Source organism: Echinops telfairi, unplaced genomic scaffold, assembly GCF_000313985.2.
Source record: "Echinops telfairi isolate 266 unplaced genomic scaffold, ASM31398v2 ScPeMD7_70;HRSCAF=299, whole genome shotgun sequence".
NCBI lineage: Eukaryota > Metazoa > Chordata > Mammalia > Afrosoricida > Tenrecidae > Echinops > Echinops telfairi.
This window is the reverse complement of record NW_022103968.1, coordinates 59,985,186-60,008,982: the sequence shown is the minus strand read 5'-3', so window position 1 is coordinate 60,008,982 and position 23,797 is coordinate 59,985,186. Positions and strand designations below refer to the sequence as shown.

The window sequence follows — 23,797 nt, the reverse complement described above, 5'->3', positions numbered from 1 at the left end:
CCTCACCACCAATTTGGATCACTTGTTCCCTTGTCCCTGGGTTTGTTAACACCACTTCCTTTCCCCCAACCTCCCCTTCTCCCATGTCCTTGTGTATACTTGTCTGCTGCTCTCTCCCCCTTGGCCCACCCAAAGCTTGCCCCATCCCTTACTCATTAGAAGGGAGGTGAGTGTGCAACTGCACACACACTGGCTTGCTACTCACACTCCTCCCCACAAGTACGAGGAGTGATAGTGTGACCATATACGGATCTGCTACTACTCCTGTCATCTAGTGGAGGTAGCAAGTACAACCCCACACCTGCTGTCCTACCTACCCTATGAGTGCCACTGCCTGCTTCTGTGCCATTGGACTGAACCAATGCCACCAAACCTGCCCTAGTCTGCCCCTCAAGACCAGTACAGAGACGGGAAGTCACACACCCTGTTGCTACCCTACCCTTCAGGAGACAGGTGCTGAGTGCACCTGAGTAGCATGTCTGTCTGGATACATTGAAACATAAGGCAAAATCAGGATGTACTAAAGCAAGGTGCTTCAAAAGGTTTGTGAGAAAATTCCATTCTATATATTTATGCACTTTTTGAAGCCCCCTCATACAATTAATAAATAATACCTCAGGAACAATTGGCAACATCAAATCACCTACAGAAGCTGGATGAGATGGCCCTACCAAGTAATAACTAAAAGCATCAGGAAACCTCTGAGGAAGAAATGGTACTAGAAGTACCCAATAAGGAATTCGAAAGATATTTAGGCCTTCCAAGAGATAAAAAGAAGGAGCCCTCTGGCACTGTAGTTTTTTTAAGTGCTGGACTGCAAACTTCAAGGTCAGTGGTTCAAATCCATCAGCTGCTTCCCAGGAGAAAGTTGAGACTATCTGCTCTGGTACAGATCTACAGTCTGGAAGCCCTGTATAGGGTTGCAGCGAGTCAGAATTGATTCAATGGCAATGGTGGGCTAAGAGATCAAGGAAAACACAGACAAAACTTTAGAAGAATTTTCCCATGGAAAACCATGGGAAGTACAAAATGACAAAATTAATAGACAATTAGGATCTATTCAAAAGCAGCAACTAGAAATTCAGAAGATTGACCCTGAAGTTTCAGATATAGATAACATACAAAATATAATTGAATTAGTGGAAATTTGAATCAGCAAAGTAGAGACATATCCCTTGATATCAATCTGGGAAGCCATCAGGAAAAAGAATGAAGTAAGCCGAAGAATTAGGTGGGTATTGTGTACCACTGTTTGGAATAATTTACATATGCTCAGAATTCCAGAATGAGAAATCTTGAAAAAAATTTTTAAAGTGTATGTGGTAGAAAAGTTCTCTAATATGGAAGATAAGTAACCATCTACAAAGCTCAGCAAACCTCCAATATGATAGACCCCAAAAGAAGATTGCCAAGACTTATGGTTAAACTTCAAAACCAAAGATAAAGAATCTTGGGAGCGATTTGGAAAAATGAAATGTTGCTTGTACAGGGAAACCAAACTAACCTCAGATTTCTCAGCAAAGACTATGCAGGCAAGAAGGTATATGATGCTTATAACCTAGAAAGAAGAAAGAAAACCCAGATTCAAAAATCATATCAGTGTAAATGTGGGGGAGGGAGGAGTGGAGACCCAAAGGCCTTTTGTAGACAGTTGTACATCCCCTCACAGAAGGATCACAAGGAAGAGACGATCCAGTCAGGGTACAGTGTAGCACAGACAAAACACACAACTTTCCTCTAGTTCTTTAATGCTTCCTCTCCCACTATCATAACCCCAGTTCTACCTTACAAATCCAGCTAGACCAGAGCATGAACACTGGTACAGATAAGAGCTAAAAACACAGGGAATCCAGGACAGATAAACCCCTCAAGGCAATAATGAGAGTAGTGATACCAGAAGGGGGAGGGGAGAGAGGGGGAACTGATCACAATGATTGACATATACCCTCCTCCCTGGGGACTAACGACAGAAAAGTGGAGGAAGGGAGATAGTGGTTGGTATAAGACATGAAAAAAAACCACCAACTTATAAATTATCAAGGGTTCGGGAGGGTGGGGGAGAGGATAAAAAATGAGCTGATACTAAGGGCTCAAGTAGAAAATGTTTTGAAAATGATGATGGCAACATGTACAAATGTACTTGACATAATGTGGCTGTATGTATGGATTGTGATAAGAGCTGTAAGAGCACCCAATGAAGTGATTTTTTTTAAAAAAAGAAGAAAGTTGCCAACCAAGAATTAAATGTCCCACAAAATAGACCCTCAAATACAATGGTGATTGTAGGATATTTCCAGGAACGGATTATTTTGGTTTGTCTTCTGTGACGTTGCATGTGCCAACATAGGAGGCAGGGGCATTAGTGAAGCAGGAAAGTGCCAGTACCACCGTGTTCAGAGAGCCGCCTGTGAGGATGCAATGAGAAAGTCGTTCCCACTGCTTGTCTAGAAGCGTGTTCCTGAGAGACCGTTTTCATGCTAATGAAGGCATGCTCACTTAGCATTTCTTTTCTCTTTTTTGGCGGTGCTGTTGCCTTTCTTTCATATTTTCATGTGTTGGGAGACTAACCAGGCAGCTGAATGACTGCCCAGGAGTGGAGCTTGTGATGAAGTAGGGAAATGAAATCACCTTTCAATGAGAATCGGTGAGATAAGGGCCACAGATGGACCAATTTGAGCCACAGTATTCATTTTCTCATTACATTTTAAAAAATTAATCACTTTACTGGGGGGGGAAATCTCTTACAAATCTTATAACAATCCATTCAATAGTATTAAGCATACTTGTACATATGTTGCCATCAACATTTTCAAAACAATTTCATTTTACTTGAGCCCTTGGTATCAGCTCCTCTTTTTTAACCCCCACCCCCTCCCACCCTCATTTTGCATTTCTGAATTTTGGTGTAGCTTGTGGGAAATGACTCATTTTTAGTAGTAGAGTACCCAGGGATGAGATGACACAGTAAATTGTGGAAGAATGCAAATACAATGTCCAATGTAAATGAGAGCTTTTCTCTTTCCCAGGGAGGAGAGAGGCACCTGCGTTGGAAGCCTGGTTAGAACAGAACATGCAAAGATCGTTTGTGATGGGCAATACTTACATACTTTGCAACGTAAAAATGGCGCCGTGCCCATCACAAATCTAATGGCAGGTGACAGAATTGTCGTAAGTGGAGAAGACAGAACACTCTTTGCTGTGTCTAAAGGATTTGTAAAGAAGATTAACACGACAACAGTAACCTGCTTACTAGACAGGTAATGAAACATTCAGTTTTTTTTCATAGTAGCAGTCTTGATCTATAGATCACATACCAACTATTGTAGCCATTTAAGCTATACAGTTCAGTGGCTTTTAGTATAATGTACAATGTTGTGTTGTCACCACAATCAATTTTTATCACCCCACAGGCATAAGGAATCCCTATATCCCTTAACAGCTCTCCCTTTCCCATTTCCTTCTGTTTCCCCAAGCTTAGGCAATCTATTCTGTTTCTGTGATTTTACCCACTTTGGGTACTGATTTAGATGGGAATAATGTAATATGACCTTTGTGTTTGGTTCATTTCACTTAATGTTTTCAAGGTTCATCCCACTAGTCTTGCAGCAGGCACGTATCAATATTTCACTTCTTTCTACTGCTAAATAAAGAATGTATTCTATGGGGACGTCACCTTTTACGTACCTGTTCACCAGTTGATAGATATTCGAGTAGTTTCCACATTCTGGCTGTTAGGAATAATGTTGCTCTGAACAGATAGACGTGCACAAATTTTTATGTAAACTTGTTTGGAAATGGAATTACTGGGTCACATGGTATTTCCATATGTTTATTATGTTGAGAAGTTGACAAAGTGCAAAACTCTTCCTTCCTATTTACTAAACTGCTAGTATGGTCATAATCTTATGGTAGACCGAATAGATGTCTTCTGTTAGCTGCAAGGCTTTTTCTCCTTAGGACTTCGGGCACTGACCATTCTGGTCTTTCTCTCTCTTTAAAGAGAATGCCTTTTCCATTCATAGTGGTGTAATAGAAAGTATACTTAGTTTTTAACAGTGAGCAGACTTAAGTAAATATCAAGTAAATTTTTGAATACCAAAAAGGAAAGAAAGAGCAAACTCACTGCCATCATTCTTTCCCACTCACAGTGACCGTTTAGTGTAGGGCTGCTCCTGCGGCTCCCCCAGATTGTGACGCTTAATAGGAGTAGAAAACCTTGTCTTTCTCCTGTGGAGAAGCTGGTGGTTTTGAACTGCTCACCTTAAGAGTGGTAGCCTAATGTAGTGTCACTAGGGTTCCCTAAATATATGAGTGAGTGGTAGACATGAAAATCTGTGGCAGAGACCAATATCCATGTACACCAGTATCCATATTTTCATATCTAGGAGGTTCTGTTTTCTCAGCCTGGCTTGCAGTTAGGGGTAGACATGCCTCCCCCTTTCTTAAAGGATGGTCATTAGCCATTGGGACTCAGTGATCTGAGTAACCATAATCGAAATGTCCAGGGTTGTTCTGGTATCAACCACAAATCCTACTTGAGACATTACCAACCCTAGTCTTGGTTTTGTATATGATCTGTGGTATGTAAGCCACAACATTCCTGTCATCTACTAGGTATACCTGTAGTCCCTTTCTGTATTTATTTAGTGCCCTGTATCAGGTTCTGTGTAAGCCCTAAGGAAGAGTTTATAGTCTTGTGGGCAAATACATACACATTCGCAATCTATTATGAGGTTTTAATTGATGGGAACACAATGTGTCATTCAGCCTAACTTTAGGTGGTTCAGGGTAGGCTATTTGAAAGAACCTGGTGAGGCATTGGGAGAAGAGCATAGAAGAAATGTGTTCAGCAAAGGGATGTTGGGTAATATAATGTAACATGGAGTCCTTAGGGAAGGGAAGGGAATTCAGTATTCAGAATACAAAAGAGAAGTCAGGGTGTGATTAGACAAGTTAGGTCAGAAAGGGTCTTATATACCATGTTGAGTTTAGACTTAATTAGGATGTGATGAAGGGTTTGAAGCAGGAGAATGGTAATAATTGGATTGGTATTTTTTCCTGGCTGCTATGTGGAGAGTAGAATTAATGGAGGCAAAACCGAAAGCAGAAAAACCAAGATGCTGTTCCAGTTTTCAAGCAGGAGGTTAGAGAGGGCAGGGTACTGTTGGCAAAGAAACAGAATGACTGAGATTGATTTAGGGACTAACATTGGCCAGCATTTGGATGCTTACTGCACATCCAGATTGGCTAGAGGATGAGGAGAGATTCAGGGTCAAGAATGCAATGTAGATGCAAGTGCCACCTCACGGTGAGAATCAGGTTCTTCAGGGACAAGGAGAAGTTCAGTTTTGAATATATTGAGCTTTCACAGCCTGGCTTTAACTGAGCCTCGCTGCCTGTTGAACTCTGAAATTGGAAGTTTGGATGAGAGCCACATGAGAGGGAAGTGAGGTGAAGACTGAAGATGCGGATGTAGGGTTGTAAGCCATGTGAGATTATGAGACCAAAGGAAACTGACTAGAAAAGGCGCTGTAGTGGGCCAGTGAAGGGACCCTAAGGAGTCCTAGAGTTTAAGGGGCAGAGGATTGGAGAAGACCCTTGGTAAACCACTTGCTCTTCAACTTGAGGAGGGAGTAACTGGGTGCTCAATATTTGTCCAGAAACAGGAAGTCCAGGTAAATGAATATCCAATAAATGTTGCAGATTCCTGACTATTATCATCTGTGACCTTTCCACTAGTCTGGGGCCTCATGCAGGAGTCCTGGTGATGTTGTGGTTTTACATTGGACTGCCATCCCCAAGATGAACAGTTTGAAACCACCAGCCACTGCTTGGGGAAAAGACAAGACTTTTTACTCCTATAAAGAACCACAGTCTCGGAAACACACAGGGGCAGTTCTGGCCTGTCCTATGGGGTCACGATGAGTTGCCATTGACTCATTGGCAGTGAGTTTGGTTTAGGTTTGGGGCCTCATGCTGTCTTTGATTGCTAAGTGTAAATTAGGGCCAGGTAGTCATTCAGTAGTTGTTGTGGTTCAGTTACTCTTTTAGCAAATGACAACATATTTCTTCTACAGAGCAACTGATATTGTTTAAGAAAAAGCATTCATGTACACTGTTTTGCTGTTTTAGGGACTTGTCGACACTTCCAGAAGCAACTTTGTTCAGATTAGACCAAGAAGAAAAGAATTGTGATAACGTTACTCCACTGGGAAATCTTTCTAGACTGATGGAAAACACTTATGTCAGGTATGTGATAATGAATGGGTTTGAATTGCTCCCTGATTTTCAAGACTGTTACTAAAAGTCTTTCTCCTTCTAGCAAAAAACTTCGGGATTTAATCATTGACTTTCGTGAACCTCAGTTTACATCGTACCTCAGTTCTGTTCTCCCACACGATGCCAAGGATACAGTTGCCTCCATTCTAAAAGGTCTGCAATTACCAGCAGCTTCCATGACTTTTTCTTGATTCTATGTATAGTTTAAATTATACTACGGTCTAGTATTTTAATACTTCATTAGACTTGCAGTGATAGCTCTCAGCCTTTGGCACTAGTGGTGAGAAGATGTCTAAAAGCTTGTGGAGTTACACCTTTCCTCTAGTTCTTTAGGCTTCCCCTCCACTCTCATGACCCCAGTTCTGCCTTCCAGATCCGGCTAGACCAGAGCATGTGCACGGGTACAGATCAGAGCTGCAAACAGATAAACCCCTCAGGACCAATAATGAGAGTAGAGATGCAAGGAGGGGAAGGGGAAGGTGGGGGAGCAAGGGGGACCTGATCACAATGATCTATAACCCCTTCCCTGGGGGACAGACAACAGAAAAGTGAAGGGAGTTTAAGACATGAAAAAAAAAATTATAAATTATCAAGGGTTCTTGAGGGGGAGCAGGGGGACGGAGGGAAGGTGTCAAATGAGCTGATACCAAGGGCTCAAGTAGAAAGAAAATGTTTTCAGAATGCTGATGGCAACAAATGTACAAATGTGCTTGACACAGTAAACTTATGTATGGATTGTGATAAGAGTTGTATGATCTCCCAATAAAGTGATTTAAACAAAAAAAAAGTTTCTGGAGAAATGGAATTAAAAGCTCACGGAATTTTTAGATGAACTTTTTGAAACCCCTTCCTTTTAGGTCACCATAACATGTGCTCACTCTGCAAAGATGTATTCAAAACCACACGAGTTTAGAGACTGCTTTCCTTACGGTTGATTTACCTATTGAAATTAACATGGTTTGTTTCTGTTAAAATTTAAATGTAGGTTTGAATAAACCTCAGAGGCAAGCAATGAAAAAGGTACTTCTTTCAAAAGACTACACACTCATTGTGGGTATGCCTGGAACAGGCAAGACAACTACAATATGTACTCTTGTAAGTTTATTTTTTTCACTTAGATACTAAATATTTACACCAGCTTCTTGGTTCAGATGCTTGGTGTCCAAAAGACTGATACTCAAAGTGTCTTTATTTCAAATGAACGTTTTAAATGACTTGAGGAATAGTAAAGTTGCATCACAAATAACTATAATCACCTTGCTGATTTCTTGCATTTAAGATTTTGTAAGGACTCTTTCTACTGATGGCATGTATATAATTTTGCGTTTTTTTTTTCTCTCTCTTTAAAAAATGACAGACTATGGTTGAAACAGATTGTTTTGGGATTTTCCCCACCATTTCAGTATATTTCTTAGTAGTCTAGAATAATCTTAATGATGGTAGGAAATATTTATCAATACTATGTGCCAGATACTTTGGAAAGTTCACATGTAATTCAATTTTGTTATTACTAATAATGTGTTCTGGAGTTCTGGTGGTGTAGTGGGTTACTCATTGGGCTGCTAATGGCAAGGTCCACAGTTTGAAACCATCAGCAACTCCACAGGAGAAAGGTGAGGCTTTCTGCTCCTGTGAAGACTGACAGTCTCAGACACCCACAGGGGCAGCTTTACTCTGTCCTATATGGTTGTTATGAGTCAGGATTGACCTGATGGCAGCGAGTTTGGTTTGGTTTTTTGGAACAATGTGTTTTAACGTATTGTCCTGTGCCATCCATCCTGACTCAGAGAGACCCCACCTGCTACAGAGTAGACAGGTGACATGGGGTTTTCTTGGCTGTTATCTTTATGGGAGCCGATTATCAGGCCTTTTCTTCCATGGTGGCTGCTGGTGGCCTCAAACCTGCAAGTGTTTGAGTGTCAGCCAAATGCAAGCCCTATGCACCACCCAGGGACCAACATATCCTTAATAGCACGCAATTATAATGCCATGTACTTCCACAAAATAGTTTTGACTTCATGGTCTCCAAAAAGGTCACTTGGCTCAGCCCTTAGGTATGCTTCATCTTTTCTCATTCTTTTTGAAGACGATAGGTATATAAAAAATAATCTGGGACAAAATAACAATTTATAAATTATCAAGGGCTCATGAGGGCAGGGGGAGCGGGGAGGGAGGGGGAAAATGAGGACTTAATGCTGGAGAGGAAATGTTTTGAGAATGATGAGGGCAATGAATGTACAAATGCGCTTTACACAATTGATGTATGTATGGATTGTGATAAGAGTTGTATGAGCCCCTAATAAAATGATTAAAAATAATAATAATCTGGAATAACAAGTAATGCTGTTTACTTTCTCTCATCCATTATTAGGTACGAATTCTCTATGCCTGTGGCTTTAGTGTTTTGCTGACCAGCTATACACACTCTGCTGTTGACAATATTCTCTTGAAGTTAGCAAAATTTAAAGTAGGATTTTTGCGTTTGGGTCAGACTCAGAAGGTTCACCCGGATATACAGAAATTTACCGAGGAGCAAATTTACAGATCCAAGTCCATTAAATCTTTATCTCTTCTGGAAGAACTTTACAATAGTCAAGTAAGTACAATGGTTATATAATAATACAGCCATTTCTTTTTTTCTTTTTTTTTTAATACTGCCATTTCTATAGCCAGAATGAGAGGAGATATGAGGCTCAGGGAAAGTCATTTGGAATGACCAGATTTATCAATTATTAATTCATGTGCCCCACAGTACTCTCCAAAAACAAAACAAAAACAAAATCTCACTGCCATGGTGTCAATTCCAACTCCTAATAACCCTGTTCCACAGAGTAGAACAGCGCCCGTGGGTTTCGGAGAGTATAAACCCTCATGCAGTGAAACATCACTTCTTTCTCCCTTGGCGCCTTTTGAACTGCTGAGCTTCACGGAAACTCACTATGTCACCAGGGCTCCTTCATCACAGGACTAGTTTATTCATTTATAGTCTACTCTGTGAGCTAAAATGAGGTTTCTAGCTTTTTATTTAGTATTCCCCTCTTATAGTTTCAAATAACCTTACATACTATTAATGTTTTATTAAGTTTGATTCTGAAGCAATTATACTTGGGTGGTATTATAATAAGTATTTCTAGGTTTTTCTGTAGAACCTACTGTTTATCTTACTTTTTAATTGTCTGTATGAGTGAGCTTAGAAACGTTTTTGGACTATTTCCATTACCTTTTAATTCATTTTTTTCCATGAAGTTTTTCAAGCCTTATTGGTATTTTTCCAGAATTCCTCACTAAGGTTTCCTTAAAAAAAAAAAAAAAGCATTGCACCTGAAATATGGAGACTTACTTAATAGGCTATTCCTTCTATTCTAGTATTAGTAGGCATCTAGCTACATTTTATCTATACCAATTATTGATATCATTTAAAGTGGATAAGATATATGTGGGTTGACTTAAAAAACTTTTTATTTTAAAATAGTTGTAGATTTGCATGCATTTGTAAGAAATTTTACAGAGAAATCCTAAGTATCTTTTACCCCAAATAGTAACATCTTGTCAAACTGTAGTTCAATATTAAAGTTCAATATTGACATTGATAGTCTAGGTTTAAATCAGTTCTGTGGCCACTGGGAACCCTCACACTGCCCTTTCATAGCCACAGCTGTTTCTACTGTTTCATTCCCTCTTTGACTCTGGCAACCACTAAAATGTTCCCTTTTTTTATAATGTTTTCCTTTCTAGAATGTTACGTATATGGGATAATAAATTATGTAAGCTTTTGTGCTTGATGTTTTTAACTTAGAAAAATTCGCTGGAGATTCAGGTTGTTTTGGGTATCAATAATTCATTCATTTTTATTGCTAAGTATGAGGGTAAGCCCAACAGTATTGTCATAAAATCATAGAAACCTTTCTTTAATAAAACTACCAAATGTAAAGTTACTGTTTCTCCACATAACCTGTACACTTCCGAAGGTGGTGTTTTCATCTGCACACTTCAGTTCACGCCAGGTCAAAATGGGAGTGCGGTCACTCTTGAGGGGCTGCAATTGTGTTCCTTTGTAATGTTCTTTGAGTTTGGGGAACAAAAGTAGTTTCCAGGGGCAAGATCAGGGATGTAAGATGGAGGAGGTAGGCAACATTTCCACAAGAAAATCTGGTGTGACAGTCTTTTGAAGAATGAGCAAATGCATTATCGTGAAAGTCTGGAAGGACAAGGGTGTGGCTGGGATAAGGCTTCCCATCAAAATTATCACAGGACAGCTCTTGGTGACCGCAAAGACATAAGTAGGTGTATTGTTGGGTTGGAAAAATAATTCCTTAGTGCAACTTTCCTAGCCTTTTTCTCACCAGTGCAGTTTTCAGGTTTCTTAAAGTTTCTCTTAATAAGCTCTGTGCTTGAAAGTCTATGAAGATGACTAACTCCATAACCTTCTGTGCTGATTTCTCTGCCTTGAACTTAACTGGCCCAGCAGATCCCTGAAGGCCACTGTTTTCAGTGGCCTTTTTTTAAGGCACCCTACGGAGACTGAGACAAGCGAACTACGAGAGACCTTGTCAGCAGTCATCCACTGGTTGCAGAGACGTGATTAAGCACATTTTGTTTGGAATGTGCATGTATAAACTGGACCCTCGGTAGGAGTACTTTTTGACTTACCCTCCTATTGCATGGTACAGCTTTGCCACAGTTTGTGTATCTAGTCACTTGTTGAAGAACATCTGGATTGTTTGGTTTGGAGCTATTATGAATAAAGCTACTATGAACATTTGAGTACAGACTTTTATGTCATTACAAGTATGCATTTCTCTGGAATAAATGTCCAGGATTGCAATCACCTTGTCAGTTGGTAGTTGTATATTTATTTATTTTTTAGAACTCTGTTTTCAAAGTGCTTTTACCATTTTATATCAATGTTTATATCATCAGATTCCATCAGCAATTTATGTGTGATATTGGTCAGCATCTGGTGTTGTCACAGTGTTTCATTTGAGCCCTTATGCTAGATGTGTAGCACTGTGGTTTTCATTTGCATTTCGCTAATGGTTCATTAGAGAGGGAGGAAAATGAGACTGTTTGCTCTGATACAGATTGACCAAGCCTCAGACACACTAGGGTTTCGATGAGCTGGAGCACACACAATGACAGTGGGTTGGGTTTTGTTTTGCTTTTGAATGACTAATGGTGTTTTCATATATGCTGATTTGTCATCTGAACATCCTCTTTGGTGAAATGGCTGTATGTTTTGCCCATTTTGTAGTTAGAACTTTTTAATTGATGTGTTTTTAAGAATTCCATATTCTTAATAAATACTTTGTTACAAATAGGTTGGGGGTTATGTGTTCTTTATAGTCTGGTTAGCAAACTTTTGTTGGATATACATATTTCAGATATTTTCTTCCAGTTTTCATGGTTATAGTAGGGTGTTGCAGAACATATTTTTTCATTTGATGAACCTCAGGCTCATGTGTTTGATAAATGGGGTGTGTGTGGCCGTTCCTTACTACCTGGTGGTTCCCTACTTGGCCTTCTCCAGCATTTGTTCCACAACCACCCTTGTGAGTGTGGCTGGTTTTTGCTCTGTGGTGGTGTCTGTCTTTGGGAAAGTGGCCATTGTGTGAGTGGCATCCATCCACTCTGGCACCAGGTTCCCTAAAAAGTATTTAGGTAGTCCTATCCTGGTACAAACTGGTTTTTTAATCTTTTACTTTTGAAAGTGAGAAAAACAAGTTATAGTTCTTGTACATATGAAGTAACGGATCTTTAAGAAAAATTTTAATTTGTTTTTAGCTTATAGTTGCAACAACATGCATGGGAATAAATCATCCCATTTTTTCCCGTAAGATGTTTGATTTTTGTATTGTGGATGAAGCCTCTCAAATTAGCCAGCCAATCTGCCTGGGACCACTCTTTTTTTCACGGAGGTTTGTGTTGGTGGGAGATCATCAGCAGCTTCCTCCCCTGGTGCTAAACCGGGAAGCAAGGTAAGTAGATATTTAACTTCTGAATTACTTCTTTTCAAGGGTCAGTTTCAGTACACAAATAAGCATAGATTTGATTTGTTGACAGAGCTCTTGGCATGAGTGAAAGCTTATTTAAGAGGCTGGAACAGAATACAAATGCTGTTGTCCAATTAACTGTGCAGTACCGAATGAACAGGTATTTATTAGTGTGTCAGCCATAAGTGAATTTCACACTGATTCTTTAACACGTGAAAACTAAAATTATTTCTGTAATTCCCTTAGTAAAATTATGTCCTTAAGTAACAAGCTGATATATGAGGGAAAGCTGGAGTGTGGATCTGACAAAGTGGCCCATGCAGTGATAAACCTGCCCAAAGTGAAGAATGTGCTGCTGGAACTCGATGCCGATTTTCCTGAAAATTCTTGGCTTAATGAAGTACTTGAGCCAAACAATCCTGTTTGTTTTCTTAATACAGACAAGGTAAAAAGTAGAGTCTTTCCCCTTTATTTTTTATTCTTTTTGATGTATCATTTAAATGTGTCCATCTGCAGTCGTGGGTGCTCTACTGGCGTTTATCAGTTACAAGGTAAAGTGAGTGCACTTTTACTTGACACACAAAGACTCTTTTCTTGCACACAGCGTTTGGGGGAGGAACTTTCATTCTGGAAGTTGGTCGATGTCAGCTTAGACCTGTATTTTCCTTTAGATCTTATTTGTTTTATTGCTGAGAATATACAAAGCCAAGCATATTCACTCGATTCTTTGTGCACAGTGTGAGTTGTGAATCCATTCTCACCTTCCTTTACTGAGTAGTTGTTCCCTCCTTGTTAACATAAATTCACTGCAATCCCCTTTCCCCCCAAGATTCCTCTTTCAAGTTGCTGCTGTCAATTTCATCCTTTACAAATCTGCCATTAAGTAGCTTTACTAGGACTTTAAATGACCTAATTTATTTCTAGGAAGAAAAACGTTTTTACTCTGTATGCTTAACAGATTTATATATTACTTCTCCATTACTTTATTTTGTGTAAGTTTAAATAAAAATTATAAATATGCATATTACTCTAAAATAATTATGTTATCTCATTATTTGTAGCCCTGGGTGGTGCAGAGGGCTTACTTATATGCTTGGGTTAGGGCTTAAAATTCTGAGCACCCTGGTTTGACAAAAGAGTACGAGTGGGAGTGACTGCCTAAACTCCATTTGTGGAGTCCCCGTGAATTGAATCTACAATGAATGCTTTCTGTTCAGTAACCAGGATGTAGATAATCTTGTCCTCAGTCTGTTAGGGTAAGGGGGTCCCCAACACTCAAATGGGTCTTCAGGAGTGATTTAGCAATTGTTGAAAATATTAAAGACAGACAGACAGATAGCGGGACACAGGGGTTCTCATCCCATGTCAGGACTGAGAGAGAATGTATTTTCCAATTAATATATATAATGGGCCTTACAGATCTTTCATAAGGCACGCACGTCATACAGCTGCATATTACATAGTTAGTGGGTAATATCTCAAGCGGGTAACATAAATAAACCAGTAATGCCTTGAGTCATTGTCTTGATCTAGTGCTAGTTGACCTCAGGCCCCCCTGAGCCCCCACCAGGGCTAGTTATCTCTGATCAGTATTAGCAAGAGATGTCAAAACAGAGTTTGCTACATTTTATGGAAGTTGGTTATAGAACCTGATTGCTTTTATCTACAGAAAACCTTCAGGCATTGTTAAGTAGCCAGACACAGAAATTATTCATTTTATGATAGCTCCTTTATGACAGTTCTTTTATGGGGGGTTATTGGAGGGACTGTGTCCAGTCATGAGAATGTATAGTAAGATTTATTTATATGTCATAACCATGAGTCTTCCCCCACCAAAGTCGGCTTTCCAGACCTGAAATTATGAGCATGGATGATTTAGCTCCGTTACATTCTCATCACATCCCTCAGTTTGCCACGTCAGTCAGATTGTCAGTCAGACAATCCACTGTGGAGAGTGGATTGTCTCCTCCCGGTTCAGGCCAGCCCTGGGAAGGGCATTCCCTTGCTTTTAGTCTTCCTGGGTATGTCCTTGATGAAGGTCACCATGCTGGACACAGTATGGGGGTTGCATAATCATGAGTCATGCTTTATGGTCAGAAGGCCCTGGACCAATCTTGCGACCTCTTCTGTAATGATGTGCATTTCCAAATCATGGTCCCTTCCCTGCTTCTGAGGTTCCACCTGTCACTGTGATGTATTGATCTGCCACCAGTCATGCTTTTGTGACACCTTCCTTTGCCCACCCTGACCCTATTTATCTCTTATCTCAGTTAGGACCTTAGGACACCATTTCAACTTCGTTCTGGTGGTCTTCCTCATCTGGATTATGTATGTGTGTCTTTGTGTTGTCTTTGTCTCTTTTAAGACTTCATAAATGCTCTCTTTAAATTATAATTGAAATGGGGTCTCTTTTGTACCCTAAAACACTGCTAACATAAGGTTGGTACCCTGGAAAAAAGGCATGGTGATTTACTTCTGAAAAAAATCACCAGTTAAAAATCTTAATTGTTCACAGTTCTACCCTGACACACTTGGGATTGCCATGAGTTGGAGGAACTGGGCAGCAACTGGTAGTGTGTTGGTTATGAAGATGAGTGGAGCCAGCTGGTGGTTAAAAATAGGGCCTTACATGTGCTTCAGAGAGTTTTACTTCTCTTGAGTAAAGCCCTTAGTGTTTCAGGGCAAGAGTTTGATTATTTAAGGGCAGGTGTACTTTGAGGTTTTTCTACAAAAGGTGGTCCCATGAGTGATTACCCTTAGAAAGCATAGTTCCTGTGAATTACAGTTATCGACATATCTACCACATAAATGATGGCTACAGGAGCCCCGGGATGGTGCTCTTCATCAAGGACATAATCAGGCAAGCCCTAAGGAAGACTGCCTCTCCCAGGTCTGGCTGGAGAGGGATTGGATGTAATCCACTTTCTAATGCTCTCTACCTGAGGGCAAGGATATTCATTTCTTGGTCAGTCATCAGAAGGGATCTGGAGGCTTGACCCATTTGGTGACTCTGCAAATGGATTTCGGACTTCACTGTTGTTCATGCGGCTGCAAGCGGAGGTCTCAGCATGCAGGCTCCTCACAGTTCTACTGATCTCAGGATGGTGCAGGCTCTAGTTCATGGGGTCAAGTTTTACTTTTGTCTAAGTGCTCCCTGAGTGGGCTTTTTTCCCCCCACTCTCCTTTGCTTAGAATCTTTTATTTTTGCTATTCAGGTTTTCCCTTTGTTGGCATCAAGATTCCAAATGAGTTGAGTTGAAAATAAACTTGGGGATCTTAGGGATGATATGGAAGCAAACTAGTCCTTGCCGAATTTTACCAGATGTAGTGCAATCCAGGGAACTTTATCTTCATTATTTATACAAGACGGTACCCCAAAAAACCAGAATTGCGCTGGGCAGTTCGGACCTTTCTCAGTGTGCATTTCTCCTGTTAGGTGAGCATCAAGCAACTCCAAGTTAGTGCCCCCGGGGGCATCGCCTGGGAAGGTTCTTTCTGGTCACAAGAAATTTTTTTGTAAAAAGTTTCGTTTGAACCTTGTTTTTTGATGGCCAATTTAAGAGAACAGCATGTGGCTGTGAAATTTTGTTTCCTGTGTGGGAAAAAGGCCACAAAAACTTGAATACAGCATACAAATACAGCACTATGGAAAAAACTCAAGTGTACTAGTTGTTTTTTCATTTAAATACAAGTGAACTGTCAATTGATGACAATCCTCATTCTGGATGTCTGTCTACTTCCCAAATGGATGAAAATGTCGACTCATAGTGCATTTGGAGTTCGTTCCACCAGGTCAGACTGTTAATCAAGCTTTCTATTTAGAGGTTCTGAAAAAATTGCGTAACAGTGTGCCACAAGAAAGGCTTGATTTGTGGCAGACAGGAGACTGGTTTAGTCATCATGACAGTGCACCTGCTCACGCAGCCTTCTCAGTGCTGCAGTTTTTGGCAAAAACCAGCATGCCTCTCTTGCCCCATGCACCTGACCCCACTCTGTGTGACTTCTTTTTGTTTCTGTGAATGAAGAGGACCATGAAAGGACAGTGGTTTGATGACATAGAAGAAGTGAAGAAAAAAGAAAGTGAAGAAAAAAACAAGGGAGTTGCTATCAGCCATCCAAACATGAGTTTGAAAAATATTTCCAAGAATAGAATCACAGATTTGACAAATGTGTTAAGTGTAATGGGGAGTACTTTGAAAATGATAAGGTTGTTTTGTAAAAAAAAATGTAAATACAAAGCTTTGAAAAAATTCTGCGGTTCTTTTATGGGTACCGCCTCGTATACACATGGCAACAAGAGAATGTCGAGCACAGATAGGGGAACTAGATCTCTTTGAATCCCCACATTGTGATTTGTGCGTGCCCTTAGCCCACCTTACTCACTGTGGCCCTTGATTCCTGCAACAAGTGCCGTGGAGGAGATTCATCACAGGATTTTCACAGTGAAAATAACATTTCATTCAGCCCATGTGTCAGAGGGGGATGGGATGCAACTGCCACACCGTCCAGGCTTTGTCTTTTCTGGCAGAAAAGCCTGCATTTGTTCTTTATATGAGGAGTGGGTAGTGGTTGGCTTTTTACTACAGAGGAGATAAATACAACAAATGCAAACTTTTGTCCAAGGCTTTATGATAAAGAGTCAGGAGGGGCTTTTGTTGATCCGTCAGACCAGAATTGGGAAGGGCTCGGGAGATGGCTGGCTCCCATTTGTTGTCTTGAGGGGAACTTACTGATGCCTACTCTTCCCCTGTGTGTTCCTCCTTTCCCTCTTTTTTCTTTGTCAGTGTTCCTGCCTATTCCACGCGTTTGGTCCTACTTCATCTGTCTTTATCCCTTATTGATATCTTAACCTGCTCCTCCCTGTTTTCAAAGCAATTGCTAGGGCTACTGTCCTTCCTCTTACCTTGCAGCTTAGCCGTCAGAAAGTGAATGTGGGACCCAAGATGGTATTTGGACTGACGTTAAGGCTAAGGCATAGGATGGAACCAGGGCTCTGCCTGGGCCTTTGCCTTAGGCACTAATCAGAAGGAAGTACCTGTGTGTGACGCATTTGCTGCAGTGTATGTTTGGCTTTCGTGGAGATTTTAGTATGAATTATAGCATGTTATGATGAGTTGCCGCAGGCTGAAAGTGGATAATACTCATTTTGTTGATTCTTACACATTCAATTCTTCAGGAGAAGAGAAAAAAACGTTTACAAACCCTGCTGTGAGATCCCTGAATACACGTGCAGTTGTAATACTTCAGAGCAGCGGTTCTCAACCTGGGGGTTGAACGACCCGTTCACAAGGGTCGCCCGATTCATAACAGTAACAAAATGACAGTTATGTAGTAGCAGTGACAATAATTTTATGGTTGGGGGTCACCACAACATGAGGAACTGTATTCAAGGGCATGAGGAAGGTTGAGAACCGCTGCTTTAGAGATTTATAAGCAGCATGCAATCAATCCTTCTTTCCCATTTAGATTCCAGCCCCAGAACAAGTTGAAAAAGCTGGTGTGAGCAACATAGTGGAAGCCAAACTCATTGTTTTCTTGACCTCACAGTTTATTAAGGTAAGTTAGAATGTGTTGTGTTTTGAGGACTAATAGTAAGGCTACAAGAGCTGTTAGATCTCTCTCGTGGAAGAAACATACCTTGGTCCTTGGCTTCGCTCAAGAAAGAATTCCCTCCGCAGCCTGGATGTTGGTCCAAGTGAGCTTCATGAAAGGTAAAAGAAGCTTCAGGTTTACACAGGCACCTCAGGGCACTTCACCCTCGCACGTGGAATCCTGAGGCCAGAGGACATCACTGCACGGCCTCCAGGGGGCAGCCTGAGATGCTGAAGGGGCTGTAAGGCTCTCGATTCTGCTTTTCAGGTCCTCCGCTGGGAGGCGTGGCTGAATTGAATTCCCCTGGCCCAGATGGACCAATCCAGGTGTAACGCCCACCTAGGTGTACCGCCCCTTCCTGGCCTGAAGCTCGAACCTCTGAGCATGCGCAATGGATGCCCCAGGCCCTGTGCTAGTTACCTGAGAGTTGCAGAAAGTTAGTTGTAAAGAACTTAGGCTTTGGCCTTAACCCTTGTCTATTAAGGGGTCTGACGCCTAACTGATTTTGTTTTTAGAAAAACTTTAAGACGTGAGTTTTTAGTGATGTTTTGGGTTTCCCCTCAGGATATCTTGTAAAAGTCAAATAATTCCAGTTATGTTGTACTGTGCTCTTGTCCGTCGTCAGGGAGGGCGAGGAACCTCCTTGTGTAAGAGAGCAGAAAGTGAACGTATGTTTTGTATCTGTTTCCTCTGGCAGCACTGTTAGTGCCACACAAACCAGTGTGCTATCGCGAGAGATTTAATTATGAGAAACAAGGACAGAGCTATAGAGCAATCCAATAGTTGCATCTATACCTTTGATAAAATAAGAACATTCACTGTACACATCAGTTGGGCACACAATATTATAAATATTCAATTTAATAGATTTAGAAAGGCCTAAATGTCTTAACAATCAGGATCTTTCATTTGAAATTGTGTCCTTTTCTGTTTAGGCTGGATGTAAGCCATCTGATATTGGTATCATTGCACCATACAGGCAACAATTAAAGATAATCAATGATTTATTGATAAGTTCTTCTGTTGGGACGGTGGAAGTTAATACAGTTGACAAATACCAAGGAAGAGACAAAAGTATCATCCTAGTATCTTTTGTTAGAAATAATATGGATGGAAATGTGAGTTAATTATTATTATTATTATTATATACTGTTTCCTTTGAGACATTTTAAATGTTTTGTAAACTTTTGACTTGGTAGATCATTCTAGATGTTTTGTTTTTCATTTGTACTACTCTTTGCTTATAGAATACGTCTATAGGGTTTAAAAATTATATGCAAAAATAGAGTAAAATGTCTGTGCCCTACCCCATCCCATAGCTATTCAGTTCCTATCGCCTCCTGAGAGTTGATGAGTTTTTAGTTTCTTTCATAATATTCGAGGTTCTCTATGCATAAGTAAGCAAAGATGAATCTATATTTCCTCTCCTCACCTTTTACATAAAAAGTAACATTCATACAGCACATTGTGGAATGCAGCTGAAGTGAGTACCCTTCAGCTTGGAAGAGAAGGTTTTGCTCTTGGCCCCTGCCCCATTGTGATCCTTTTAGGTGGGTGGGAGGGGCCAGGTAAGCCCTTGCATGGGATGCCCCCTCCTTCCCGTGACGGAAGTGCTGCCATGTTGAAGCATTGCACAAAGGAGGGAGGCTGACTATTTCGGGGGTGGGAAATTTGGTATTCCCCGCAAGACTCCATCCCTGGGCACCCCTGGGCACCCCAGGAATTCAGTGGTTGAGCCTGGAGGGGTTGTTTTTGGCATACGTGGTCATCCCAGTGTCCAGAGCAGGCGACATTCAAGTCCCCAGGTGGTCTTGAGCTCGTTAGGATACGAGGACCCAGCTCCCAGTCTGGCCTGTTTCAGCTGGAGAGGTCCAAGAGAGCTGGTGACCCTCAGTCCCACTGTTCTTGGGCAAGTGTGTACGGTTCAGGCTTCAAACACGGAATAAAATATTTTTTCTATTTCTTTTAAAAAAAATCTTTTTATTGGGGGCTCGTACAACTCTTATCACAATCTATACATGCATCCATGTGTCAAGTACTTTTGTACATTTTTTGTCCTCATCCTCAAAACATTTGCTTTCTACTTGAGCCCTGATGTCAGCTCATTTTTCCCTCCCCCCCCCAAACCCTTGATAATTTATAAATTATTATTTTGTCAGAATAAAATAACTTTTTGAAGGGGGAAAACATTGTGGAAAATGTCATTATGTTTTAATTCTACTGTTTCCATCAATTTATTGAAGTCTCGTGTATACATTCTGGACCTCACTTTTTCCATGTAACAAGAGTTTGGAGATATTTCCATGTCAGTACACAGAGATTTCATTGTTTTACATAGTACTGTTTTCTGTTTATGATGTGTCATAATCTATTTAAACACTCCCCTTAGTCTTTTAGTATTACAATTTTTTATTACTATCACAAACAATGCTACAATGAGAAGGAAGAGCACTGATTCTTTACTATGTATATTTAATTATAAAATAGTTAAGGTTTGCATAATGGGTAATTGTTTTCAAGTATCAAGACTTAAATATGTTTATGAAGCCTTTTTGCAAACAATGTAGGAAAGTAGTTCAAGGTCAGCCGTAGTCTTTGTTAGAACAAATTCAAATAATTGGATGTATAATCAGAAAATCGAATTGAAAATTGTATTTCTTACAGCTTGGTGAACTCTTGAAAGATTGGCGACGTCTTAATGTTGCTATAACCAGAGCCAAACATAAACTGATTCTCCTGGGATGTGTGCCCTCACTAAACCACTACCCTCCTTTGGAGAGGCTCCTCTGCCATCTGAACTCGGAAAAATTAATATCCTTTTCAGTCTGTTTATGGTCATGTTTGATTATGCTCTGTTATGTGGATTATATTTATGTACTTGTGTAAATCAAAACTCAATGCCCTGTATTTTCTGTCAGCATATTTCAAAGATCTGATTCTATATAAGAGAGAAAAAAACATGGACAATCAGTAAGGTTAAGGAAATAATGAAGGTGAGAAAGGGGATCGTATGTAAAATGAGAAAAGGGAAAACAAGGACCTGATCTTAAAACTACATTCCCAGCACATTTAAGAAAATTGGTTATTATTTCTGGTTCTTCTGGCCCCAAATTCAGAATACTTTTTTTTTTTTTTAAATCAAGGCCCATCACTGTGGAGATTGTAGTAGGATTTTTTGAAAACTATTATGTGTGGTTACATATTGGCTAACTGTCCTCCTTAACCTGTCTCACATCATTGATCTTCCATCAGGAGAACATGCAAGTCTTTGTCACGCATTAGGTGCTTCTCAAAGGGGATAAGACACTGCATTCCTTCCTCTTTCGCACCCGGCGATGATTTCCTCTGGTTAGCACAGACTGTTGGCATTGTGACTGTGCCGGGAAAGTCTTGCCTGCTCAGACCACGAAGAAACGCGTCCCCAAAGGCGACGAAATGAAGTAAAGGTGTTCTGTTCAGAGTTCTAGATTTTTTCCTTTTTGTACAAGTTTACCCAAAACGGAATTTTAAATTTATAGGTAATTGAAAATGTGTTATTGTATGACTTTGAAGAGCAGATACATTTTACCAGCTTCAAATATGGATTAACTTTGAATTTAAGCCTGAACTTTCAAATCTAAGTATTGTGGACTAACATGGTTTTGTAGATTTTATGGTAGAAATTTTATTAGTATTCAATCTGAGTAAAGAAAGTTGATTTGCTTATTGATTTAAATATAGGTATAGTTTTGTGCTATGTTTGTAGGTCCCTCATTCAAAGACCATTTTGTGTGTTTTTTTCCCCCTACCATCAGATACGTTTTTTAGCTTAAAGCTAACCTGTTACATTAGGACTTATTATTTCCAGTAATGCTTTGTTCCCACTCCACCGTTTTATTTTCAGTATCCTAGAGTAGATTTTTATTACAAGCAAATCATGCTTACCTGCTTTTGAGAGGAAATAATGACAAATTAAAAATCATATTTCTGTTTTCAGCATGCATGTTTGTATGTGCCTCTCCATTATTACTGTTTTCCTTTTTATATGTGAAGTTTCTTTTTGTAAAGCAAAGTTGCCTCAAAATCATTCATTATGTGGAGGTGACAGATTTCACCTCAGTGTTTGTATGTTCCAGGGAGGAATTTCCCATTTCTCTCAAGGACTCTTTGCTTCTACCTCAAATGGTTTTGAAAATTTTATCATTAAGTTTTCATTAAATAAATTATTTTCTGTTTACTGTGTGAATTATTAGTTTATTCATAATTATTATTCAATAATTAAGTTCAGCGTTGTCTACCTTTTTTTTTCTACAGTAGAAATAGGTGAAATACTGATTATGCTCTAAAACCAAAAACAAGAAGTAATAACATTCTAAAGAGATTTATGAAGGACACACAACATGGTCTTAATCATGAATTGTATTAGAGTGGCCAGACAGAAAAACTGCAAAGATTACAGTGATAGGACTTCAATAAATACTGATGAGTGATTATAAAATAGGAAGGAATCTGCTAATTTCAGTTCCTGGAGTGAGGTAAACAGGAAAGTTCTTTGGATTGTACTCAGTGTCAATTCATTCCCAGTCTTTCCTGAGAAGTTAGCCCCTTACAACCTAGGTTGAAGTTCCAGGTTTTCTGTCATTTCTGGATCAATTTTTGATGACACTGTTCTGACCATTTAAGTATTTGAAAGAGTTAAGGTAAAGTGAGTTGGAGGCTTGAGTAAATTAACCCCAGACCAGATCCTCAAAGAGTTAACAGTACAGTACAAGTGTAACTATAGCAGTGGCAACAATTCCACTAACCTTATTGGGTATTCAGTTTTATTGTGTACTTTGCTCACAAAGTATAAACCTAGACAAGGCCTTCCTTGTAGTATGATAAGAAGACTGTTCATTACAGGAGCCCTATTCCTAACTTAGTTCAGACTTTCTGGCTGCCAACCTCTTCCTCTAGTGGAAAAATGGAATTAAAAGAACCATGGCTTCTCTGGTTCCTTTCTGTCCCTAAAGGCAGGTCTTCCACAGAGCTGTTTGGTCTGGTCCTCTTCTCCCCAGGCATCTACTTGCTCCAAGCATCACCCGTGTGACTATTACCAATTCTGTGCATTACTCTCTCTCCTTTCCATGTTTTAGTTACTGCCTACAGAATATTTTCAGATTCAGTACACACAATATGAAAATTTCAATCTCATTTAATGCCTTTCTCCTGTGATCTTCATTTCTGTAAATGTCATCTTCTAGGGTCACTATCATCCAACTCATGGATCACCATGAACTGTCATTGATTCAATCAATGGCAGTGAGTGAGAAAGCAACCTTATAGTTATTAGAGCTTTCAAATCTTGGGATAATTCCTTTCCTTTGAAAACTTTTCTCTCTACCTGATTACAAAGCAGCACACGATTAAAATAATATTGTCTTGTGCCCTCCATTATGACTCATAGTCACCCCACGTGTTACTGAGCAGAACGACTCCAAAGGGTTTTCTTGGGTGCAGTTTTCATGGAAGCAGACTATCAGTGAGCTTTTGAGAGTCTGTGCTTGTTGGCAAAGCCCCCGCGGTAGGAGACGGGCAGTGTTAGATTACCCACGAAGCAAGCTAAGTATGGCTTTGTGCTTAGTTACAGATCTTTAAGAGGCAATTTAACATTTTCCCACCATATCAAAGATTCTGCTTCTAGGTAGGGCTGACCTCTGTCAGAGTCTCTCCTAACCCCACCCCATCTTCCTGCAGAATGAAAGGCTCTTTTCCTATCAGCAGTCCTCCTGACAGGGCAGGCGTACCAATGCCAATTTCACATCAAGTGAAATAGTTCACTGCAGATAAACACAGGCGAACCCCAGGGTTCCTTGTTTGTTGGGTAGCCCGCCCCTTCGGCTCCTCGCCCGAGATCTCTTGCAAGCACCTTTTCCTCTCCATACCCTCCGCGGCGGGGGCGGAAATCTTCCGTGGCT

General features: G+C 40.2%; 1 protein-coding gene across 1 annotated transcript in view; it reads left to right on the top strand.

Moving 5' to 3' along the window:
* DNA2 (DNA replication helicase/nuclease 2) overlaps nucleotides 1-22,076 on the top strand; it is a 49,411-nt gene extending 27,335 nt beyond the window's left edge. The window contains exons 10-21 of the mRNA XM_045291679.1: nucleotides 3,027-3,257; nucleotides 6,133-6,249; nucleotides 6,323-6,432; nucleotides 7,265-7,374; nucleotides 8,651-8,875; nucleotides 12,061-12,254; nucleotides 12,340-12,429; nucleotides 12,516-12,714; nucleotides 17,736-17,825; nucleotides 18,797-18,979; nucleotides 20,526-20,672; nucleotides 21,095-22,076. Of these exons, the coding sequence (XP_045147614.1) occupies nucleotides 3,027-3,257; nucleotides 6,133-6,249; nucleotides 6,323-6,432; nucleotides 7,265-7,374; nucleotides 8,651-8,875; nucleotides 12,061-12,254; nucleotides 12,340-12,429; nucleotides 12,516-12,714; nucleotides 17,736-17,825; nucleotides 18,797-18,979; nucleotides 20,526-20,672; nucleotides 21,095-21,163 (1,765 nt within the window). The 3' untranslated portion in view covers nucleotides 21,164-22,076. The remainder of the gene's footprint in view (nucleotides 1-3,026; nucleotides 3,258-6,132; nucleotides 6,250-6,322; nucleotides 6,433-7,264; nucleotides 7,375-8,650; nucleotides 8,876-12,060; nucleotides 12,255-12,339; nucleotides 12,430-12,515; nucleotides 12,715-17,735; nucleotides 17,826-18,796; nucleotides 18,980-20,525; nucleotides 20,673-21,094) is intronic.
* The last annotated feature ends 1,721 nt before the right edge of the window (nucleotides 22,077-23,797 follow it).